Below are 21702 nucleotides of genomic sequence, written 5' to 3'. Positions count from 1 at the left end.
AATTTGAAACAGACGTTTCAGACAGCATCCGCTATCTTTCGTCACGTATATATTCAGAGTATTGGTATAAAACCTGGTTCTGTCAGATCTTTTACTAGTCACTGACGAAAAACAGCGGATGCTGTCTGAAATGTCTGTTTCAAAATTGTATCCAGTTAACGTTGCTTGAGTAACTATTTTTGAGGCTCTTGAAATGTCCATAATCTCTGACGTGATAGTACTCACGGTAAATCGGCATCTCCAGTCGTACGTGTAGCGGCAGTGTTCGCTGACGGGTATCGGCACACCGTCCACCGTCACACGGACGTAGTACGTCCCGTCCTTTTCCACGGAGCTGAGCGAGAAAATACAGACGTGTTAAACACGAAACGTTTGAAGTCTGACTAATGTTGTCCTGATGAACTTAACACATAGTCATCAATTGCTAGCAAACAGATGATGACATTGGCTGGCTAGCCAATACATTAAAGTTAAACAATGATGTAATATTATGAGATAGAGCTATCCTGACAACCTGACAAACTTTTGGCGACGTCTCAGGAGTGTAGCATGCTACATTTTTCCTGTCTCAAAATGTTTACGTATACATAATTAGCGATGAACACAGCTAGAAACTGCCGCTTTGCTCATTGTCTGTTGGAACTTTAAGCAAAGGATGATGTATTCTTGATCGTATTAACATTAAGCGACAAATCAAGACCAATGTTGATCTTACGGCGTCCTGCAGACGATCTGGTGCTCGTTGGACATGTCAGCCTCCACGGCACAGTCCACGGAGAACGTTCCCGAATCGTGCTCCATGCGCACCTTGTTCCCGGCATCCTCCTTTCCTTTTCCCCAGTTAAACTGGTTAGTAGAAAATCCTGGAAATTGATCATAATTGATGAATATATAGATTAATATTGTATTTTTTGGTAATTCTTGTATTGCTGGAAGTTCTGCATAGTAATAACCATCTTGTGCTTTTTAAAACGATGAGATATGTGGAGAATTGCCGTATAACGCATTGTGAAGAAGGAAGACTATGTGTCACTGTGTTTTTAAATGTGAATATTGCGATAATAATAATGAGATTTGACTTTGGTCTCATAGCGTTCAGACAGATGTTAAAATTCTAAAATCATACTTGTATGATGAATTTTTAGGTGTACACTGAGACATTACTTTGATTCGGGTCAAAATTTCTTATGCGTATACGCACTGTACAGAAAGCTGTAATTTATCATTTTATCTAAACTGTTGTATATGTAAGTGTGTGATGAAATGAGTCAGTTCATCCCATGTGTTCTCACCTTGACCGTAGATGTAGAGCTGGGTCTCTCCTGACCGACTGCCCTGGTGACTGCCGATAGACGTCACTTTGGGAGCTGAAGAAATAAATTAGCAGACAGAAGCCATTACATTTGGAACCGCAACATTTACTTATTTGCTTAACGATATCCATGTTTGTGACAATACTTTACGTTTGGGACCGCATTGTTAGCAGTGACACCTAGCTGCAGTGAAAGGGGACCAATGATTGTTGTTCTGAAGAAGGTGACCGACGGTCACTGAAACGTTGGCAGTTGTGTCACTATTTGTTCGTAAATAATGTTTTTATTCAAATGAGCAGACACTAAGAATAGATAGCGAGATAGGTCCTTCTCGATGAAAGCTGGCATCAACCATAAACAGAGGAGAATATGCTGTATCAGCTGTTCTATGAGTGATCGGAAATCCTTACAATGTGTTCTTACAATCAATATCAAAGTATTGGCATTTTGCAAGGAGCTTATTTAGACATATGCATAGTTTGCAAAAAATGGTTTCCATACCACTTGTTGTATTGGGAGTTTAAGCATCGAAGAGTGCACCAAAATACAGCTAATATTAGAAAAGAAGATTTCCCAACATTTTGTATTTTACCGGCTGCAAGTCACGTTTTCGTGACATATGCTTTTTTTTAAATTTCATGCCCCGACTAACAAGCAGAAGTATCATTACCTGAACTGTAGGTGCGAATCTAAACAAAAGGCCATACTTGTTTTTTCGCTCATAAGCGTCCTCTGGAGACCACATTAGGAGATACAGTGCGGCACATATATTTTGTATTTGTGTTTTTAGATTAGGGCTTTGTGAAACTGCATACCAGACAGTGATTAGCGCCAGACTCTATTATCATATTGATGCTTCTCTTTATTATCTGATGTGAAAATTCATTCCCCGCTTTCCACAACAGTTGTATAGTGTAATGCTGTGTTGTGATACATATGTAATGTATTATATTGTACCGGGGCTAAAATGCTAACTTTGAAATCAGTCTGGCTGAAGCCAGGATCACGTATATGTATACTAGAGGGCATTTGATGCTAACTTATGGCAGATGCATTTTTAAAGAAAAAGTTGTCTTTGATATTCTTGTCGGTGGTTGGTTATGCGACAGCCTGCGTTGAAATTTTAGGACATCGCACGATGCTGTAATAAGACAACAGCCACAACAACACGAGTCCTGACAAATATGTGGGACTTTGGTGGTGATGACTTCACCAGGAAGATATGCCCAATCATCCAGAAGAAGAACATTTACAAAAGCTCTCAGCGGGAGCTCTATGCTGCCATGTTACACACCCAAACAGAGATTTTACAGAGACATTTTCGCAACTTGTAACATACCACAGAACGTGTTATTACGAAGCTCTAAGTGACAGAGGGTCGATTATGTCATTACAATATTAATAGGATTTGGTCAAGCGAAAGTTCAATGAGTGACTTAAAGTTATCATAATTGGTTGAAAGCCTTCAAAATGCATTTAACGCTTTCGGCTTTTTAAAAGCTTTATAACATATTACGATGGACGAACGAGCCTATGTTATTAAAGTTCAAGTCAACATTTTGCCCTTTTTACGGATGGATTCGATTCAATTTTTCTTTAACGGTCGGAAACAAATTTCAAGTGTTAACGAACGACTTAAGAGGTAACTTTTACCTGACGCTTTCACATATCCGAAGCCACATAAGATCGCCAGAAGAACTGCTCCGGACCCCTTCATGGCCGAACAGCGCCCAGTCAAACCCTCAAATATCCACACTTCAGAAAACGTTAGATCACTTGTCACCAACTGTTTTGTCGCTTCGAAACTTCTAATGATGTTTAAAAAACGCGTTTACAAAACTAAATGCACTTCCCAAAAACTATTTTTTTCATATCAGCAAAACGGTCTTTTTGTTATCCCTAAGTGATTATGCGGCTGACGCAAGACAGGTAAAGTTCTGACGCACTCCCATTGTTTTACCCGTGGCCAGGTGATCGCTCATGTGTTAAATCTGTAACCAATAGGACCAATACGTAAGACAAAACGGGCCAGTCGTCTAGCATTTGACAGGTGGATACTTACATCTTTACAAATAACTTCAAACTCTTGAAAATGGTTTATGTATGTGTTTTCCTCTTCTACTTATTGTATATGGATTTTCACTCTCTTTAAACGGTAAGGTATTGGATACTAGTATACGGAGGTCCTGTTGCAGTTTCTTACAAAAAGACCGCAGGGGGCCAAAATTGAACTTCGTTAATTTTTCTGACTTCTACCCCCTATTACCTATCAGTCAGCTCAATTCAAAGCATCTTGCGAGTTATGCTGTTTATATATCAAAAAATAAACACGCAAACGGCACCGAAAACATAAACTTATTGGCAAAGGTACTTAGAGATATGCGTTAATCCATGTTGTGGTTTGAAAATCCCTGATTCTGTTATCTAATTCAACCATACACTAAATCTGTTTTGCTCTGTCGCAATACAAACTTGTTGATGTGGGCTATGGACTAAAATCCGCAATATCTCACGCTCAATTATCGGTAAGATCTAAAGTTTAAGTGACTTAAATGTCACAGGGGTAACATACGTCACAGTGAATTAGTAGGTTGGTTTGTTTGTTTGTCAAACACAGCGTATTTCCTCTCATCTTGTCTCCAGGCTTTGAAGTGCGTCAGTGCATTGTTTAGTGCCTACAGCATTTTTTTCTACCCTACTTACTACACCATCGTGAGGTCCTAGGTATCTTTTCGGTGCTGGGAGTGTTGCCCGGCCGCATAGTTCATTAGCGCTAGCCGCGTAATTTTCACGGAATTGGTTTCAATTACTTCGCTCGCTTAGCTCGAACGGTCGGCTAGAAAGACGGGCTGCCAGAAAAAGACCAACGAAGCAAACCTGGCCAGGAAAAACACGCCTAAGCCGACCCACGGAGACTGACGACCAGGCTATTTCTTACACAGTGTATAAATAGCATGCTTGTGCGTGTTGCGTAAAGCTCAGATTCTTACAAACACTACGAAAATCTAGCAAATTTGCCTCAAAACAGATAATTGTGAGACCCTTTCTAGTAGAGCAGACTTTGATTCAGAAGGTTAAAGACCTATTGACCCTCTTGGCGTAGTTAAATGCTCTTTAACCTTCTTTGTGTTATTGAGTTGTCACTCAGTTCATTTGACGATTTTTCAAACGACGTGCAAACACAATGGCTGACCTGGTCGTCATGGCAACGTTTATACATACAAACTCCGAAGGTTAGCATCGGATGTCAGTCAAATTACTTCATTTGGTTCATTTTGAGCGTCTATGTAGAGGTCATTAACCCGTGATCAGTTTGACTAAAAGCTTTCTGTGGTATACGTGACTGGCCTTATGTCCGATTCTTATTAGGCCTGACACGGATTCATGTATTTTTAAAAAGCATTCTTTCTGGGTCATCGACCTACCTTACGAAACGCCTGGGTGAGAAATTGTGAAGGTGATGATTTGCACCTTTTCTTTGTCACTCCGTCGACGTTGTCAAAATGTTAACAATCTTGCGTTGTATGAATTCTGCACTACCGGATCCTAGTGTTGGTATATGGAGCGGGGACGACAAACTACAAAAGGCGGGAATTTAGGCCACACGAGCTACGTGTTCAAATGTCCAGGAAGATGACAAAGCAAAAATTGCGAATGCCATTAGTCTTTTACCATCAGAATGGATCTAAATAAACTTTTCGATTACAATTATCAAGCCTTAAAGTTCCCCACCTTTCAAATACTTCCCCTCAGTCTCTTTTCGCTGTTCTGGAAAAAGCAACAACGTAAGTTAAGACTCGAAGCACATTTCTTTAGATCTTGATACGAGAGGTTGGGGCAGACAGAGAAGCTTCTTAATGTCCATCAATATGGCACAACAGATATAGTGAATATCAGGCGACTGTTGTGAATCTTTCACCATGAAAATGGATCTAAATAATCATCTTGTGCGAAGAAAAATCTTGTTTTGACAATAACCTATAGCTAGTCGCAGATATTATCTTATAGCTATACGGATAACGCGAACGTCTCAGTCACACAGACCAACTACTGGTAAGTAAAAAAATTAACCAACAAAAAAAGGCGAATATTTGACGACGAGTACTGTAATGATTTTTATGCCATGAGAAAGCATCCAAATATACATTTCGCTCGGACAAAAATTTGCTGGGGAGTAATAAAGATATTTGATGATAGATATACTTTATAAAGATTTACCATAGCTATTTCCTCCCGTCTGCTCTTTTCATTTTCTGTTGTAAAAACGGCTTAGGTCACGACTCGAAACAGATTCGTGGTCACACAGACAAGCCCCCGACACCGGGAAAATGACACGACAAAAATTGTGAATATCAGATGAATGTTGTTACTATTTCACCATGAGAACGTGTCTCTAGATAGACATCTTGTGCGGTCAAAAAGTTTGCATGGACAATAAACAAATCTATTTCTGATCATTCCTCGCTTCCTCATGTTTCATTTTATTGTTCTGGAAAACATCGAGAGTCACGACTCGAAACAGATAATAAAGACATGAAACCGAGATTTTTGGTGGCACAGACTAGCCCATAATATCCAGGGACACGACACAACAAACGTGACGAATATCACACGACTGTTCTGACACTTTCACCATGGGAACGTGTCTGAATAAACATCCTGTGCAGAGAACAATTTTGTTTTGACAATAACCACCAAGTTTCAGATGTTCTCTATGTTGAAAAGTTCCTCTTTTCGTCATGTTTCATCTTATTACCCTGGAATTGTGGAAAACATTGTAAGTCACGACTCCACGAAGTCAATAAAGGTCTGGAAGAAAAAAGTTGGTCACAGAGACTATTACGTATAGGATCATATAGTCCATAATATCAAGGGACACGACAAAACAGAAACGGCGAATATCAGATGAATGTTGTGACGCTCTTACCATGAGAACGTGTTTGAATAAACACCTTGTGGGGTCAAAACGCTCACTTTTATAATAGAGAAGTCTCAAGTGTTCTCTATTTTTAGAAATTCCTCGTTTCCTCTTGATTCATTTTTATTGTCCTGGAAAACGTCGTAAGTCACGACTCGAAACGGACAATAAGGAAAACTTGAAATCGAGATTTTGGATCACGCAGACTAACTCATAATAACCAGGAACGTTACACAACAAAAATGGTGTATATTTGATTGTGACACTTTCACCACAAGAACGTATAGACTGTAAATAAACACCTTGTGCGACAAAGAAGCGTGCTTGGACAATGACCAAGTCTCAAGTGTTTCCTATTTTTAGAAATTCCTCGTTTCCTCTTGTTTTATTTTTATTGTCCTGGAAAACGTCGTAAGTCACGACTCGAAACAGACAATAATGAAAACATGAAATCGAGATTTTGGGTTACGCAGAATAACTCATAATAAGCAGGAACGTTACACAACAAAAATGGTGTATATCAGATTGTGACACCTTTACCAGAAGAACGTGTGTAAGCTGAATAAACACCTTGTGCGACAAAGAAGCGTGCTACGACAATGACCAAGTCTCAAGTGTTTTCTATTTTTAAGATTCCTCCTTTCCTTATGTTTCATTTTTTATTGTCCTGGAAAACGTCGTAAGTCACGACTCCAAACAGACAATGAAGTTCTGAAATTGAGATTTTTGGTCACGCAGACTCTGGCGAATATCATACGAACGTCGTGACTATTTCATAATAATGACGTTACATTCTGTGTGGCCAATTCGTTTTGGCAATGACAAAGCTTCTCTCTTTTTTATCGTTATCTTCTCCCGTCCTTACGGTCCATGTTTTGCTCCCAAAACATCGGTTACGACCCAAAAAATTTACTCTCAAGATATAAACACAACGATTCGATTAGAAATGGGCCAACGTTTGAAATAATACTTCCGTTCATCTCCTACATGTGCAGAAATGAGTTGCCATGTCGTCACAAATACCGACCTGTCGGACGCTTCCCTAGGCCTACATGGGATACCGCATGGTCTTACACATCCCGGATAAAACACACAGCTATATCACCACTATAACGCGTACGAGCTCAGGAAAAAAGAATTTACCCCCGCGCCCAAGGCGTTCTGTGCCATGCTTGTGTACAAAACCACCGGCATGTTTTTGTAGCGGGGTTTCTTTTCACGTCAGCGCGGATCCCTTTGACGTCCACCCAGCGAGACGGAACACGCGACACCGGGCGGATTACAGGAGCCATATTATGTAGATTCTTCACTTTAGAAGCAACAAGAGTGGTGTTTAAAAAACACACCGGCGACGTAAGAATTGTGCAAAGAAGGTCCTCATTTGCATGATTTATATCTTACTGTGTTAATCTTCACGATACCTTCAAGTGCCACAAAGTTTTCAAGTTAAGTCTTAATTAGCATAATTTGCCAGATCTTAGTGGTGCCCCAACGTTCAAATATCTAGACTAAGGGATAAAAGACATATGGGATATAAACTACGCACAAAAAGTTCGGAAACTTAACTTTGGTCGATCATATTTCCATTATTTTTTTACCGATTTCAATGTATTACATATCATTTGAAAGCTTATTTGATTTCCTTTCCCATGATACCAAACTTATTGTGATTGCGAGTTCATGAAACGAGCATCAGGCCTGCTAAAGTGAGTGGGTCGAAGAAATAAAGTGCCCAGATTACCATACTATAGTCAAACATGCTATTCCGTACATATTCTTCTGTTGATATTGACTTCTGTACGAGGGTATTGTGAAAAATTAACAAAAATAAACAAGACATATTCATGAAAGCTAAGTTTATTCTGTGTCTTAGTAACGGGTGGCCCAGCCACGCGCTGTCACTACAGCACGGCACCTCCTCCTCATACTCGTCACCAGTCGCGCAATGCGATACTGTGGGATAGCGTCCCATTCCTCCACCAGCAGTCGTCCTAGGTCAGCCAGCGTTGATCTCTCGGTCACTCTTGCACGGACAGCTCGCCCAAGCTGATCCCATAGATTTTCGATGGGGTTCAGGTCCGGGCTCTTAGAGGGCCACTCCATCCTCTCTACACTTGCATGCTGGAGATGGTCGGCGATGATCCCTGCCCGGTGTGGGCGGGCGTTATCATCTTGCAGCAAGGCATTCGGGCCCTTGTTATGGAGGAAAGGGATGGCCACCGGATCAAGTATTGTGTCACGATATCTTTCTGCATTGAGGGTTCCTGGTACAAGTCTTGTCTTTCCCATGGAGGCTATGCCTCCCCATACCCCAAGGTTTGTTGTGAAACAATAACAAAAAATAACACCTGTGGATGACGATACCGTTGCAGGACGCGGGTGTTTATGTGGTGTAAACAATTGTATCTTCGATGTGCTAAAAATAACCTTGGATGTTCTGTGTGCTAGAAATAACCTTGGATGGTCTGTGTTCTAAAAATAACCTTAGAACCTGAGGAAACAATATATTGAATCATCATCCGCGCCCATACGGATAGGATGTCACAGCGCGCGTATGACACCAACAGGGAATTTTGGGCACTTTTTATCCGTGACCCACTCACGTTATTAGTCCTGGTACTTGTTCCGTGGGTTTTCAATCACAATAAGTTTGGTATCATAGAACAGGGAATCACACAAGCTTTATTATGATATATAATGCATCAAAATCGGTAAAAAAACAAAGGAGATATGATCAACCAAAGTTAAGTTTCCGAACTTTTTGTGCGTAGTTTATATGTATACGTATATACTCTTGGCCGTAGTCTAAACGGCCCAAACGAGGACGAGGCGGACAAAAACGAGCCTTGCCCGTTTGGAACGACTTGGGACGCGCAGGGTAGGCGTCCCAAACGCTTAGTCTTAAGACGCTTCCATTTTCACAAAGGTCAGGTATTGAAGTCACGTCCACTCAGAACATTTCAGCATACTCCAAACTTAAATGAAGTATCCACCCTGATGCCACCGGGACCGACACAGAAGCCACCGCGGGATGCAGTCAACTCCAGCCCGATCGCATCGATCTCATAGATCTGCCCCCTCGTGGTAAGTTCCTTGATAAAATTACTGTTTCATTTTACATAATTGCAACGCTTGCCAAACAGTCAATAAAAAAAGCAAAGGCTCAACTTTTGTATTAGTTTGTGACAAACTATAGTCGGTTGGTAACACAGCTTTGTCATAATCTATCGTGCTGTAACGTAATATACTCATACTGAGATCGATGGCATAGTCAAAGCCTGCATGTTTACATCGGTGACCGCCCTATGTTCCGAAATCTCTATGTTTCGAAATCTCAATGTTCCGTAAGCCCTATGTTCCAGTTCACTCAAATAACAGAAGCTGTCCTAAGTATGCTGTTCACACACACATACATACATACGCATAACATTTTCGGCGAAGGTAATAATTCATCCCGACTCCCTACCATTTGAATTCAACTATTGGATTTTGTAACAATAGTCATTACGTATACTCTACCTATGTTCAAAACATTGTATGTATATAAATAATTAGTTGATTCCTAAATACGTATACAAAATATAGCTACATGTTTTTTGGTCACTGGTTTGCAGTTAAAAAAACTTTTTAGCACTTTTTTTTATTAAATCCAACGATGACAATTCATTATTGACGAAAGTAATTTGCTGTATGTATAAGACCAAGTTGATTGGATTATATGAATGAGATCCTCTTGGGAACCCAGCTAATGGGAGCGTGCTATTGAAAAATATTCAAAAGAAAAGTTGCTTTTATTATGAAATTTATTTGGTCAGAGCACAGAGTATGGCATGCAGAGATATAGGTTCTTCATTTTGTTATTTCAAAACATATACTAGTGCAGTCTTTTTCGAGTCTGGACTTGACTTTGGCATTTGCGACATTAGTATATGTTTTCAGAAATATACATTTTTATAATTGAGAGCATGAATTCTAATTTCTCATTTCGCATCTTTTTACCATTTAAAGTATGGCCTAACTCTTTTTTTTCTTCAAACGTCCAAAACTTGTGGCCTCCTTTGCAGAGTACTTGCGGCTGTTTCTTTTTCAAGTTACAGTTTCATCGTTACATTTCTTTTCTTCAGTTTTTAGCTATTGCTGGCCGGCCAGCGATAAGAAAAAAATAATAATATGTGGTAAATAAGAAAACGGTAACGTAAAAAAGAAAACAGTCGGAAGGAGTCTGCAACGGAGGCTACAAAACTTCATGCATTTGTGGATGTCATCCCAACCTCCTTGGTCATCCATGTACTGTAAATGAAGAACTGTTTGCGGTGGTTTTACTTTGGCGGTGAACTTTTCAGCGCGGACCTTAGGTGACCGGGAAACGTTTTGTCCATCTAAGACTTTGGCGCTACTATTGTTTCAAACGCGAACTTAGAATCACCGCGAATACATCTACTGTTTCCCCTACTGCGAAATGAATAACCACGCAAACTTAAAACGCATTTACAGTATTCAAATTAGCATTTAACTCAGAAAGAATTGGAAAATCTGGTACATACATCTGATGTCGATCCTACAGGGAAGGGTTAGTGAACAGTTCGTGAACTGTCCCCTGTCTGACCATACATTATACGCGTAAATAGAAGGGGGAGTAGGGTATTACAGTTTGTCCCTATAATCATAAATGCATGCATCCCTATGGAGAAGTTGACAGACATATGATAAGGTGTGATTATCTAAGCAACCTCCTTGATCTCAGAAATCAAAGATTCTGACCAAGAAAATTACCCTCAAATCCTAACCTGTTCTGTCGACTGTTATCTAACAGAATTACGAGAACTTCTATACAGCTATTCTCCAAGGAAACACCCCCCGAGCCAGAGCCCTTGAGTCATTCCATTTGGGCCCGCTCGCGACCATTTCACTATCTCCCGGGGATCCAGAAGACAAAAAGATAGAGAACGGTAGTTTTTGTCAACAAATTCTACAAGTGTGAAGTCTGACCTGTCATAGCCACCCCAGATTTGCCAATACTTTACACCAAAAAAAACAACACTTTCAATGTTTCAATGCCCTCTATTAGTCTACAATTTTGAACTGGGGTGTAGGCGCCTACCCTAAAACCCTAAAACCGTAATTCACTTTATCTTCACGGTAGTAAAGATTTCACGGTGTAAGAAAGATAGACATTTTCACTGAAGTTTAAGTTCACGGTGGTGGCAAGTGATTTACAGAACGGATGTGTAAAGGAATCATAAATAATAACTACATATTTATCACTGGGATGATAAGTTCACGGTACAGAGGTGACCGTGAAAACAGCTGTGAACATAAAGTTACAGTGAAAAAAACAAGAATTACAGTACACTTGTCCCCACGGAAATCAGACCGAATATCCTCTTGGACAGATTGTATATAAACGCCGCCAGAAAGAAGTGCGAGACATATTCAAAGCTTATTGAATATTGATTTTGTATTCGTTTTCAAACTAATAACATGATTCCCAGATTGCAATATAATTTTGCAGTAAGTACCAGGGTAACGTTTATTTTTCTGTCATTTATACAATGGTGTAGCACTGCATTACAGCTGACTCCAGCAGCGGAGGGATATGTACAAGCTTTCGCGTACAAGCACATGTGTGTACTCTTCTTTAGTTCTACAGGAGAACATTCATGGCGGCGGGAGGTGGGCACTGCTATTTCAGTTACTTTTATAATACTTTGCTGATGTATTTTTTACTTTGTCTATATTGAATCTTGAATATGTTTGGTTAGTCTTATGCAGATGATGACAGATTCCTGTGAAGGTAGGCGATAAGTTTGATTTTACCGATTAGTTGAGCCACGCCGTGTGTTGAATAACCAGTTTGTGGAATTTGTGCCGAAGCCGTGATGGTCTTGATAGTTTGTCCAAACCGTCAACATTTAACCCGGGCATCTAGTATATGATTGAAGCCAACGTCATGTACAGCGCTGATGCTATACGCTCGTATTTTCACTGTTTAAGATATACAAATGTAGAAGAATATATGAGGCTGGCTGTGGTGCATTGTCTACTGTGGAATTGAATACATTTGATGTCGTGTTTGAAATGATCATACAGCCAGACACGTAGGTGACATTGTAGTGTTTTGCAGTTATTATTTTGTTTTACCTTTGCCAAAATGGTTAGGTAGTTTGTGTGTTTTAGGTAGAGTTTGCATACATGTATAAGACGTGTTTTCACGGAAAACTTCGGCCGGCATATAGAAACGACCACACAGGCAGTCGAAATCAGAGTCCTATTGTGTTCGTTCACTGAAGCCGAAGTCGTAAAAAGGGGTGTCAGACGGAAGTTGCCGGTTAGCCAGGAGGGGAGGTACATTACTGTTCATAGCTGATAACTGTACTGATACCAGTGAATTGCATTCCTGAGGGCTAGTTCGTTACATGTACCTAGGGGAAGGATAGTACAAGAATATCTGCAACAAAATGCTTTTAGGTATATGTGCCCTTTTTTCTTTTCTTTTTTTCTTTTGGGAGGGGAGGCCGGACTAGGTATAACAGACCGTTCGGTGTAAAATAACCAGCTGCTGCCACCACGCCGCGTGCCTGCGAAGCTGGTGTGTTACGCCTAATGGCGTTTATACCGGCTATATAGATACAGATACTTATAATTAATTACATCATGACCGAAGTTTGACAAGGTGTCAATAGCTTTCATTACTGGAGAGCTTTTGCAGACCGGAAAATTTCTAGGAACAGATTGGTTACACGGTGTTCTACTAGTCTCTACCAGACTAACAGCGTCGGCTATAGAGAGAACATTTGCCGGGGGACTTTGGCCATGGAGGATAACATTTCCATCTGCTGGGTTGCCTCTTTGACCCTCTCTCCGTAGCCGACTCTCTTCATACAATTGACTCTATTTGGCCAATTTCTACTATTTTCCCAGCGACCCGCAGAGACTGGTAGAGGCTAGTGTTCTACAGTGTTTTCTGTTTTCTGTTTGGTATGTATTGGCAATAAAGACAAAAGAAGCGTATTACAATATTAATCTTTGTTCGTTGTGGTTTTTTTTCTACAGCAGCTCCTGAATGTAAGATTCTGGAAACACATGCTTTTACGACCATTCAAATGGCGACTTAGTCCACGTAGAACACATGCAGCCGAACAACTACGATGAACATTTATTCGGGTAATATTGGAATAGCCTATTATTGTGATTTCATGTACATAAGTGCCGATAGAGTTATTAAAGATTTCATTAATTTGACTGTTTCACAGACTGAAATATCTGTAGGGATTGGATGGCTGCCATAGCTTCTTTTAAACAGTTTGTTAACTGATTTTGGTAGCCAGCTCCACCGACCGTTTCCGTCTCTATACCTGCACAGGCGGACCATATGGGACGAGAGTGATGACGACGAGATGTTCCTGCCACATCTTACACATACCGATGTGCCAGTGGGGAAGTCGGCAGATCGATACCTTCTACTGGATGTCGGTGAGACGAGCTGCATCCCTAGGAGATCCGTAACAGACGTCCGAAACGTCGGGACCGAGCAAGGGAGCCACACAACAAGTGTCGTCGACAAAAGGAAGGGAACGAGAGAGAACCAGATCTGTAGCAGAGCCACGATGTGAAGCCACTAGATTGCGCTGCTTCAACCGCTACTACAGCGAGACAAAACCTGACGCTAGTTAGAAATATCGCGGACTTACATGTTTATACCACGGATATATTAATATATTGTCTATTCCATTATGTATTTTGTGTGTATATAGTATTCAAATCTATTGCATATGTATATCGAAATCGTACACAAGGTAATTAACCTGGCCGACGACGATTCTAATCATACCTGGGGTGGATGTAGCCTGACTACTTCGCGCTCCTAGCGGCCGGCCCGACGGATACCGCCCCCAAAAGGGGGTCATTAATCTCCGCCAGAGAGAGCTTGTGTAAGCACAGGCTAGGAGTGGATATACATAATTGAAATTGAAAATCCCACACGAATATTGTAAACAATGAGTGTGTACGAAAGCTGTGATACGATTGCACGCTCTCACCAACTTGCAAGAAGATACGAGTACTAGTGCAACACCTGATCAACTCGGAACACTTATTCTAGTAATTAATGACACAGTTTTCTGTTATTGTGTGCCACGATTCCCAAAAATGTGTTTTCCTTTGTTTTATACTTTACTGAAGTGGACTACAAAGCCAGTCACAGAAAGATGAAGTAACCAAAGTTCTGTGGAGCTAGCAGGTAATTTTCAAGAGGTCTGTCTGATAAGTCAGAGTACAAAAACATGTATGTTAGCATAGCCAGTATCACGAAGTCATAGTCAGTCCGTCTTAAAAGTCTCCCGTGCTTAGTGTACGGAAAGCCTTGTCTATGTGTACTTTCTTTATCCTTACTATGTTAGTCTTTCGAAGCTTCAAAGATGCAGATAAAATAACTCGAATTATACGTATGTCAAGCATATCATTTTCTTATTGAATGAAGCAAAGCTTGTAAGAAAAATCAATCAAACGTAGTGACATATTGTTGTTGCTGCCTTTTGCAAAAAATCCGGACAGCTTCTTTGAAAGCTGTGACTTATTTACCTTTCAAAATCAAACTTTACTCATGATAATAAAAGAAGAGCCAGTCCAAGCATGTCATTCATGATAACAAAAACCAAAAACGTTTGAAACATTGAGAAACAGCGCTAGCTGTGATGGATGGGTATATATTGCAACATCCAGAAACTTAATTTCAAACATCGATAAACAGCTGTTAAAGTGTATACAAACTAGGGTATTTTCTATGCCGTATGCAATGGAATTTCGTCCTTGCTATAGAAAAGGCCATACCTGCAAGGCGTTGCCAAAAAGTAATTCCCTAGGGAATGCGTTCGTGAAAATCCTAGAATATTTGGCAAACCGAAAGCAGCACTATACAATAGGCTCCCCCCCTGAGGCGTCGCCAAAAACCATGACGGGGAAAAGGCTAATCCCATGTATACAGTCAGTATGCACTATGACACTACGGGACCATATTACACTACCAACTGGATTTGGGGTTTAGCTGACGTTTTGGGGGTCCTTACCCCAGTTTACCTGTACCCAAGGAGTGAAAAGTGGGTTAAAAAGAGTTCCTTTTCCTTCCTTTTAACCACACCCCCCATTTTGGGTGAGGACTCGCAAAACGTCCGTTTAACCCCAAATCCAGTTGGTAGTGTTATGTAGATTCTTCACTTTAGAAGGAAAAACCATGACGGCAAAAAGGCTAATCCCGTGTATACAGTACGGATAGTGTAAACACCTGAGCAGGTTGTGTAAGGTGGAAATGATTTCATGTGTACACTAAGGAAATGACCCTACAAGTGTTCTAAAGGAAGTTGAGTATTAGGGCACAAATGAGTGACATGCACGAGGTATAAGCTTCAGTGTTTGAAACTATTTTAACTGTGTTTCTTTGTCGTCATGACAGCAGCCGATTCAACAATGTTTTCGCTACTTTTAAGTATCCCTTATCAAGAAATATAATGCCGGGTGACCGAACGGCCGAAGCCACTTTAATTAGGTCCGGCTTTACGCATATCCTGGTATTGTTCAAAAGTGGGTTGTGCTATCGCAATCTTAAGATGCTCTATTCATCTTAAAGATTTGCATAACAAGACGCCCATGTACCAGACATAACGTGCTCAACTGCATGAACTGACTCTACCTTTTGTAATGCATGTATTGCCTATTTTTGAACGGGTCTATATTTTGACAAGAATAACTCATTTACGTTCACAAAGAGATATCAATTGAGTATCACACACAGGATAAATATATTCTTTAATACTGAAGTGGTGACTGTTCTAGATTTCAGATTCTTAGATAGTCTGGTTTGAAGAGAATATCTGTTTCGAAAAAGTTGTAAGATTGTTGATAAAGTGTATGGTTCAGCTATGATGAAACTCGAACAGAAACGGGCAGCTTCGCGGAAAACGCAGCGAATTTTCCTCCTAATATCTGCTTTTGTTGGCAAGTCTTGTTTTCAACTTTGTCTATATATGCTACCTCCTAACCTATAAGTCAACCGCTATTTTGTAACTCAACTTCTGTGGAGGAATATGACTTTCTACAATTCTTTTGGCCAAAAAGGAAGTCTGCTAGAGGCTAGCTGAGTATAGAAGACTCCTGTACATACCTTCTGGATGACTGAGGGTTTTCTATGGCCCTTTGGGCCGATTTGCGTGGTTTTATGGTCGCTCGTGTGTTCTAGCAATGAGGTTTTCCTTGGTTCTAGTATGGCCAAGCTAGATCTGAAGTTGGCGTACAGATCACACTGGGCCACATTGGATTCCACATTGGGTTCCCAATTACGCGTGAGCGATTAGGAAAAACGCACAAATCGACCCAAAAAGCTAGCCTCCGATGCAGACTCCTCCCGGCTGTTTTCTTTTTCAAGTTACAGTTTTTATACTATTACATTTTTTTCTTATTGCTGGCTTTTTTAATCTTCTTTCCTTTGTGGCGCCGAGTGGACGCAGGTTCCTTCCCGGCCAACAATAGGAAAAAAAATGTAATAGTATAAAAACTGTAACTTGAAAAAGAAAACAGCCGGGAGGAGTCTGCATCGGAGGCTACCAAAAAGCCACAGAAAAACCTCCAGCCACCCAGAATGCCTGCGCAGGAGACTAGAGTGTAGTTGGTAGAAAGGAATGTTGTACCCGTTTGTGTCGTGTGTGCCATCTCAACCTTGTTATCACCTTTTGATGTGCGCGCTTTCCCCTGGGGAAAGGGGACGGGTTCCCAATTACTGGGCTATTAGGTGCTCGGCATCCCAATTATTAGACTGGCTCGCAAGACAGTCGGGAGTTTGTCACACAAATGATGTAGATATTAGTCTCGACCAGACTACTCGGAGGGCCGAGCGAATGGTGGAAAATAACCAAAATGATACTAAGACAAATGGTAAATGGTTGACAAGAAAAGTCACGCAGTTGGCCAGAGACGGTGATTTAGAAGTTAATACTACGCAGGTTTTTTTTTAAGCTCATTCTTGATTTTGTCCTCCCAAAATTGTACGAATGCCGCGCGAGTGTCAACCACTATTCATCAAGGACATTATCCTTGTTCATATCTGTAGCAAACAAGTTTGCATAATATTTTGTAGCCTTTTTCTTCAGTTTATATTCTATATATGGGTCTATTTTTATATGTTTATCGGGTAAAATAAGGTAGCTATCAAAGCTATCGCAATTTGGGTTTTTGCGTTTGTATCATAAGATAACCATTCCAGTGTCATGAATCCATAGTGCACATATTATCAAGGCTAACCAGATGCTTATGAAAGAAAAAAGACAATAATGTAAGATGTCAGATGTAATTTTCTTCAAGAAACAAATTTAAGAGGACAATAGTTTCGTCTGGCTACTAAGGCTTTGATGTCCAATCATACTACATATCAACTCCACTGCATATCCAATTATACGTTTCATTTTACTTATAATAACAGTTAGCCGACGACACAAGCACTTATTTTTTTTGATAGTCTGTCGTCTTTTCTGTCTCAGTGATCACCACAGGTGTCCAAAGACCAAACGACCCTAAGGGCTAAACTCCATACATACACTGTGATACTTTGAACAGATACTAAGAAAAAAACCCAGTGTGGTTACAAAAACAATTCTGATGTTTGATACACATCTAATCCATAGAAAGTAAACGGAAATGAAAACAAGATATTTGAAATTTTTCTTGTCACGGTAACCGGTAATTTTGTCCACATTCTGCCATTTTGTTACAACATGATGAATCGTTATTTTGTGGTTAGTTTGACAGCCCGGCCTCGTCAGAGAGGATTAAGCGACAAACGCCCGGCAGGTGTTTACACGTTACCATGGTGATTTCGCGATCGTCCTTTTGTACGTCGAATCCCCAAAAACTAAAAAAAAACTTATTTCTTTGACACTCTTTAACTCCTTACAATGAAAAAAGAGCATTTAGAAAAAAAAGATTTAATCTAGCGAAGAGCTGTTTTGTTGTCTATTGAAAGTCTAATGAACCAAAAGATAGTAATTATCTTTAGTGCGGGTATTGATGGAATGAGAGATTGTAGTGCAAATGTGGCAATAGAACAGATAAAGTGTTGTGTAAGCTTTAGGTACCGGTTTGGGATGGGACCGCAAGTGTTTGTGTATACCTAAACCCGGCTACATTCGTCATACGGTCGCAAGCAGTGGGGAATCGTGGGGTAGTCGCGCGTGAGTCGTACAAATTTAGCTGTCTCGTTACGGAAAAGGCTCAATTAGATCCTTGTCGGTGGTTATTTCTGTCACAGCCTGCTTGAAAATTGTAAGACATCAAAATCGTACGACGGCCTACGACGAATGTCACCATGCCATTGCCAATTGGTTTGAGGATGGGGGAGGATACGGGGTTACTGTTGAAAGATATGCTATAGAAAGCAGTTCCAATGACTAGATAGCCCCTCTACGTGCAGAGTTACACGCATTTGCACAACTGTCAGCACCGCCTAAGTGCCCATCCCTTGTTACGTATGTTTATGTGTTTGTGTGTGCAACAGTTTTGGTGTAGTGTTTCCGATCTGTCGGATATATTGTACAGGTGATCTCTCTGTCGTCCCTGTTTCCGGAACACACCTCAGATCTGCTGCGATCTCTTCCTCTCGTCAATCTTATGGAAAATGTTTCCTTATCGAAGACAAATCGGTAAATTTCTGTACTGTCACGGTTTTACCGGAGATCTGAAATTCAGAGAGTAGTACAATGTGTGTGTGTGTGTGTGTGTGTGTGTGTGTGTGTGTGTGTGTGTGTGTGTGTGTGTGTACTGGTGTGTCGGTCTGTGTCTACATTATACAAGCAAATGGGTCGCCTCAGTAAATATTGGATGCTTTATGAACGAAGACAACTTGGCGGATTTATTCAGGTCAACACTTGTCAATGACTATCATGGACTATAAATCATAGTGAATGGTGTGGCAGGAAGGTATCGGCAACTATTAAGCGACAAAACGCTGAAAAAACTCGCTCAACGCGTAATTGTACTTAGCCCTACTATATCGCTCCGTCAGTCTTGGGGTTGTTTTTGCCCGGCGGTACCTCTCGAAAGGACATTATCTAAGGTTTATTGATATCTAGAAACAATGTTAAGCCAAACATTCCAGTTCACTTGCCACTTCAGGGAACGACTAGCTAGAGACAGGAAACTATAATCCAGGCTAGTCCGACGGAACTATTGTCGATAGTTTGGCCTTAGACCCTCTGAGAAGTTTTAAATCCTCCTGGAATTCAACAACGTGTTTTGGCCTGGGGGTAGACTTGCACGTTAGATTTGTGCCTTTGCTGCGATTGTGTGAAATCAGGATCTAAGGATAAAGAACTTAACAAGACTTGCTCCACAAAGAGGACACGTTTGGGCGCTCTCCAATCAACAAAAAACTTCAGTACAAAATATAAGATACTCTGAAGGTTATTTAGATAAACGCCATGGTACGTATTGTCCTCACACATATGTTCCGTGCGATGCATAACAAAGATACTTAATTGAAGGGGCAGGCCCCTTTGTATTGGGAAAAGAGTAATTTATAAGCAATTCCTTTGACAATAGTAGCTTTCGTAAGGTGGGTGTGTCTTGTTATTGACTTGGTGGCTTCATTAGCGGTCATGAATGTTTAAAGAGGTCTTCGACCGAAGGGTAACGCAGAGGTGAACAACCTTTCGAGGTGACATGGCCGAGCTCACTCAAAGTGTTCTTTTTCTTTATCTCTCATTTTAACAGGTCCGTGTCCGTTTCCCAGAATAGCCGCATACCGAGCCAAGTATACACACAAGCGCTTGGTGTTGTAGCAGACAATGTGAACTTTAGCACTAATTCTTCTGTAGAACATCTCCAAAAGATCTAGATAGAAGAGTGCGCTCAAAGTTCATGTACATGCAGTGCGACATGTAGGGGACCGTCTTGCGAACGTCGTACGAACAGGAGGCATTCGTGGGATAGTAGTATAGTACATGTGTCGTACAAAACTCAGCTATCTTGTTACGAAAAGGGGTGTCTTTACTAACCAACCGATCCAGACACCTTCCCCAATTTTTCCGTAACCCATCAGCTATGAATTAATGTTCATACATGATATAGCATCATTCCTAAACCTTCGCTAGTGAACACAGGTCAAAGAACAAACAGGCATGGTCGGCATACAAACGCTACGTGTGCTAACATAGCATATATATATACACAGCGTACGACATACACACAGCATACAATATATACTAGAATGCAAATATATCTTATACCGGAAAGAAGTAGGTATATGTCATCTAAAAGTAAATAGGACCTGTTCTCAAAAATCGAACTGTCTTCAAGAATTCTTAAAGTAAGTTCCGAAGCCAACAGAAAACATATTTCTGAACATAAGACGTTTCGTGTGACCATCCAATCAACGACCATGAAATATCATAATCAGAAATGCGCTGTATTCATCGTCAATGGATATCAAGTGAAGTAGAAGCTGTTTTCTATATCATAAGCCTTGAATGAAAGATAGGTCGCTCGTCGCTGTTGTAATCAACATGTCTTCGAAAAGCTAAGCATTACAAAAGAATATAGTCATCTTCTACATTTTGCCCTCCCTACAAGTTGTCTATATACAAAATAGAGATTTATAACCAAAAAGAAGAAAAGTACACTTACTTTGGCCCAGCACGCCTTGCACCACTACCAGAAGACAGACCAAGGAAGCTGCGGTGGACCGACTTGACACAGCCATGTCCTCGGCAGCCCTCGCTTCTCTCGCCCGAGGAAATTTGGCGTCTGTGGCGGTCTAGTTGTCTACCACAAAACGCAAGAAGACTCTTCTCTAGCCGAAGTGTTCCCAAATGTTCCTTCTGATGAAATAGCCGGACAATCTACCATTCACTGCAGTTTGATATGTTATTTTCTAGATTTAGTAAAGAAAGCAGGTATGCTGTCGGCCGGGCTATTCGCACCGGTGAGATTCAGCATAGATCCACCTGTTCACTTTGTCATTAGCCCCGGTATTAGTGGAAGAAACCATTTGTATGGACTTTAGGGGAATGGCATTTCTGACCGAGATGAAATGCATTTCTCACAGGTACGTCAGGTGTACACCGGTGGATTTTGGTTGGTTGACTGCCATGATAGCATTTTCCCACATGTTTAATTTGAAGCCGTTTTCAACGGGCAGAATATTTCTAACCGTACTTTTTCTATAAGATAATCACTACTTGAACCTATCTATTGGTCATGACTAAGCAATCGTTTTAGATCGGACAGACTACATCGAGAAAAACAACATTGTTAAAGAACTGTCGACTCCTTCGGGCCCCGCCCCTGTAATGGACCAGTCCAACTAGGGTGAACGACCGGACGGACGACTAGCTCGGGACTCATAGGGGGGTTGGGAGAATTCTGACCATAAAACGCGTAGTGACGTCATGAAATTTCACTGGATCCTGACTAGTTAGTCTTTCAAGATGT

At 40.8% G+C, this 21702-nt stretch overlaps 1 protein-coding gene and 1 long non-coding RNA gene across 3 annotated transcripts in view; one reads left to right on the top strand and one right to left on the bottom strand.

The window, feature by feature from the left end:
- Positions 1-21381, bottom strand: part of LOC136426641 (fibrocystin-L-like) — a 36275-nt gene extending 14894 nt beyond the window's left edge. The window contains exons 1-4 of the mRNA XM_066415399.1: positions 20896-21381; positions 1293-1367; positions 716-863; positions 226-334 (exon numbers count right to left, since the gene is read on the bottom strand). Of these exons, the coding sequence (XP_066271496.1) occupies positions 226-334; positions 716-863; positions 1293-1367; positions 20896-20971 (408 nt within the window). The 5' untranslated portion in view covers positions 20972-21381. The remainder of the gene's footprint in view (positions 1-225; positions 335-715; positions 864-1292; positions 1368-20895) is intronic.
- LOC136431335 (uncharacterized) lies at positions 11911-14674 on the top strand. Of its 2 annotated transcripts, XR_010755037.1 has the most exons (3): positions 11911-12985; positions 13190-13395; positions 13595-14674. It is a non-coding gene; the product is annotated as an uncharacterized lncRNA (long non-coding RNA). The 2 variants fall into 2 exon arrangements; XR_010755035.1 differs by having other exon boundaries at positions 11911-13395.
- Positions 21382-21702: the final 321 nt, after the last annotated feature.

This window comes from Branchiostoma lanceolatum, chromosome 1, assembly GCF_035083965.1.
Source record: "Branchiostoma lanceolatum isolate klBraLanc5 chromosome 1, klBraLanc5.hap2, whole genome shotgun sequence".
NCBI lineage: Eukaryota > Metazoa > Chordata > Leptocardii > Amphioxiformes > Branchiostomatidae > Branchiostoma > Branchiostoma lanceolatum.
Note: the sequence above shows the minus strand (reverse complement) of the source record. Positions and strands in the feature narration are given on the sequence as shown.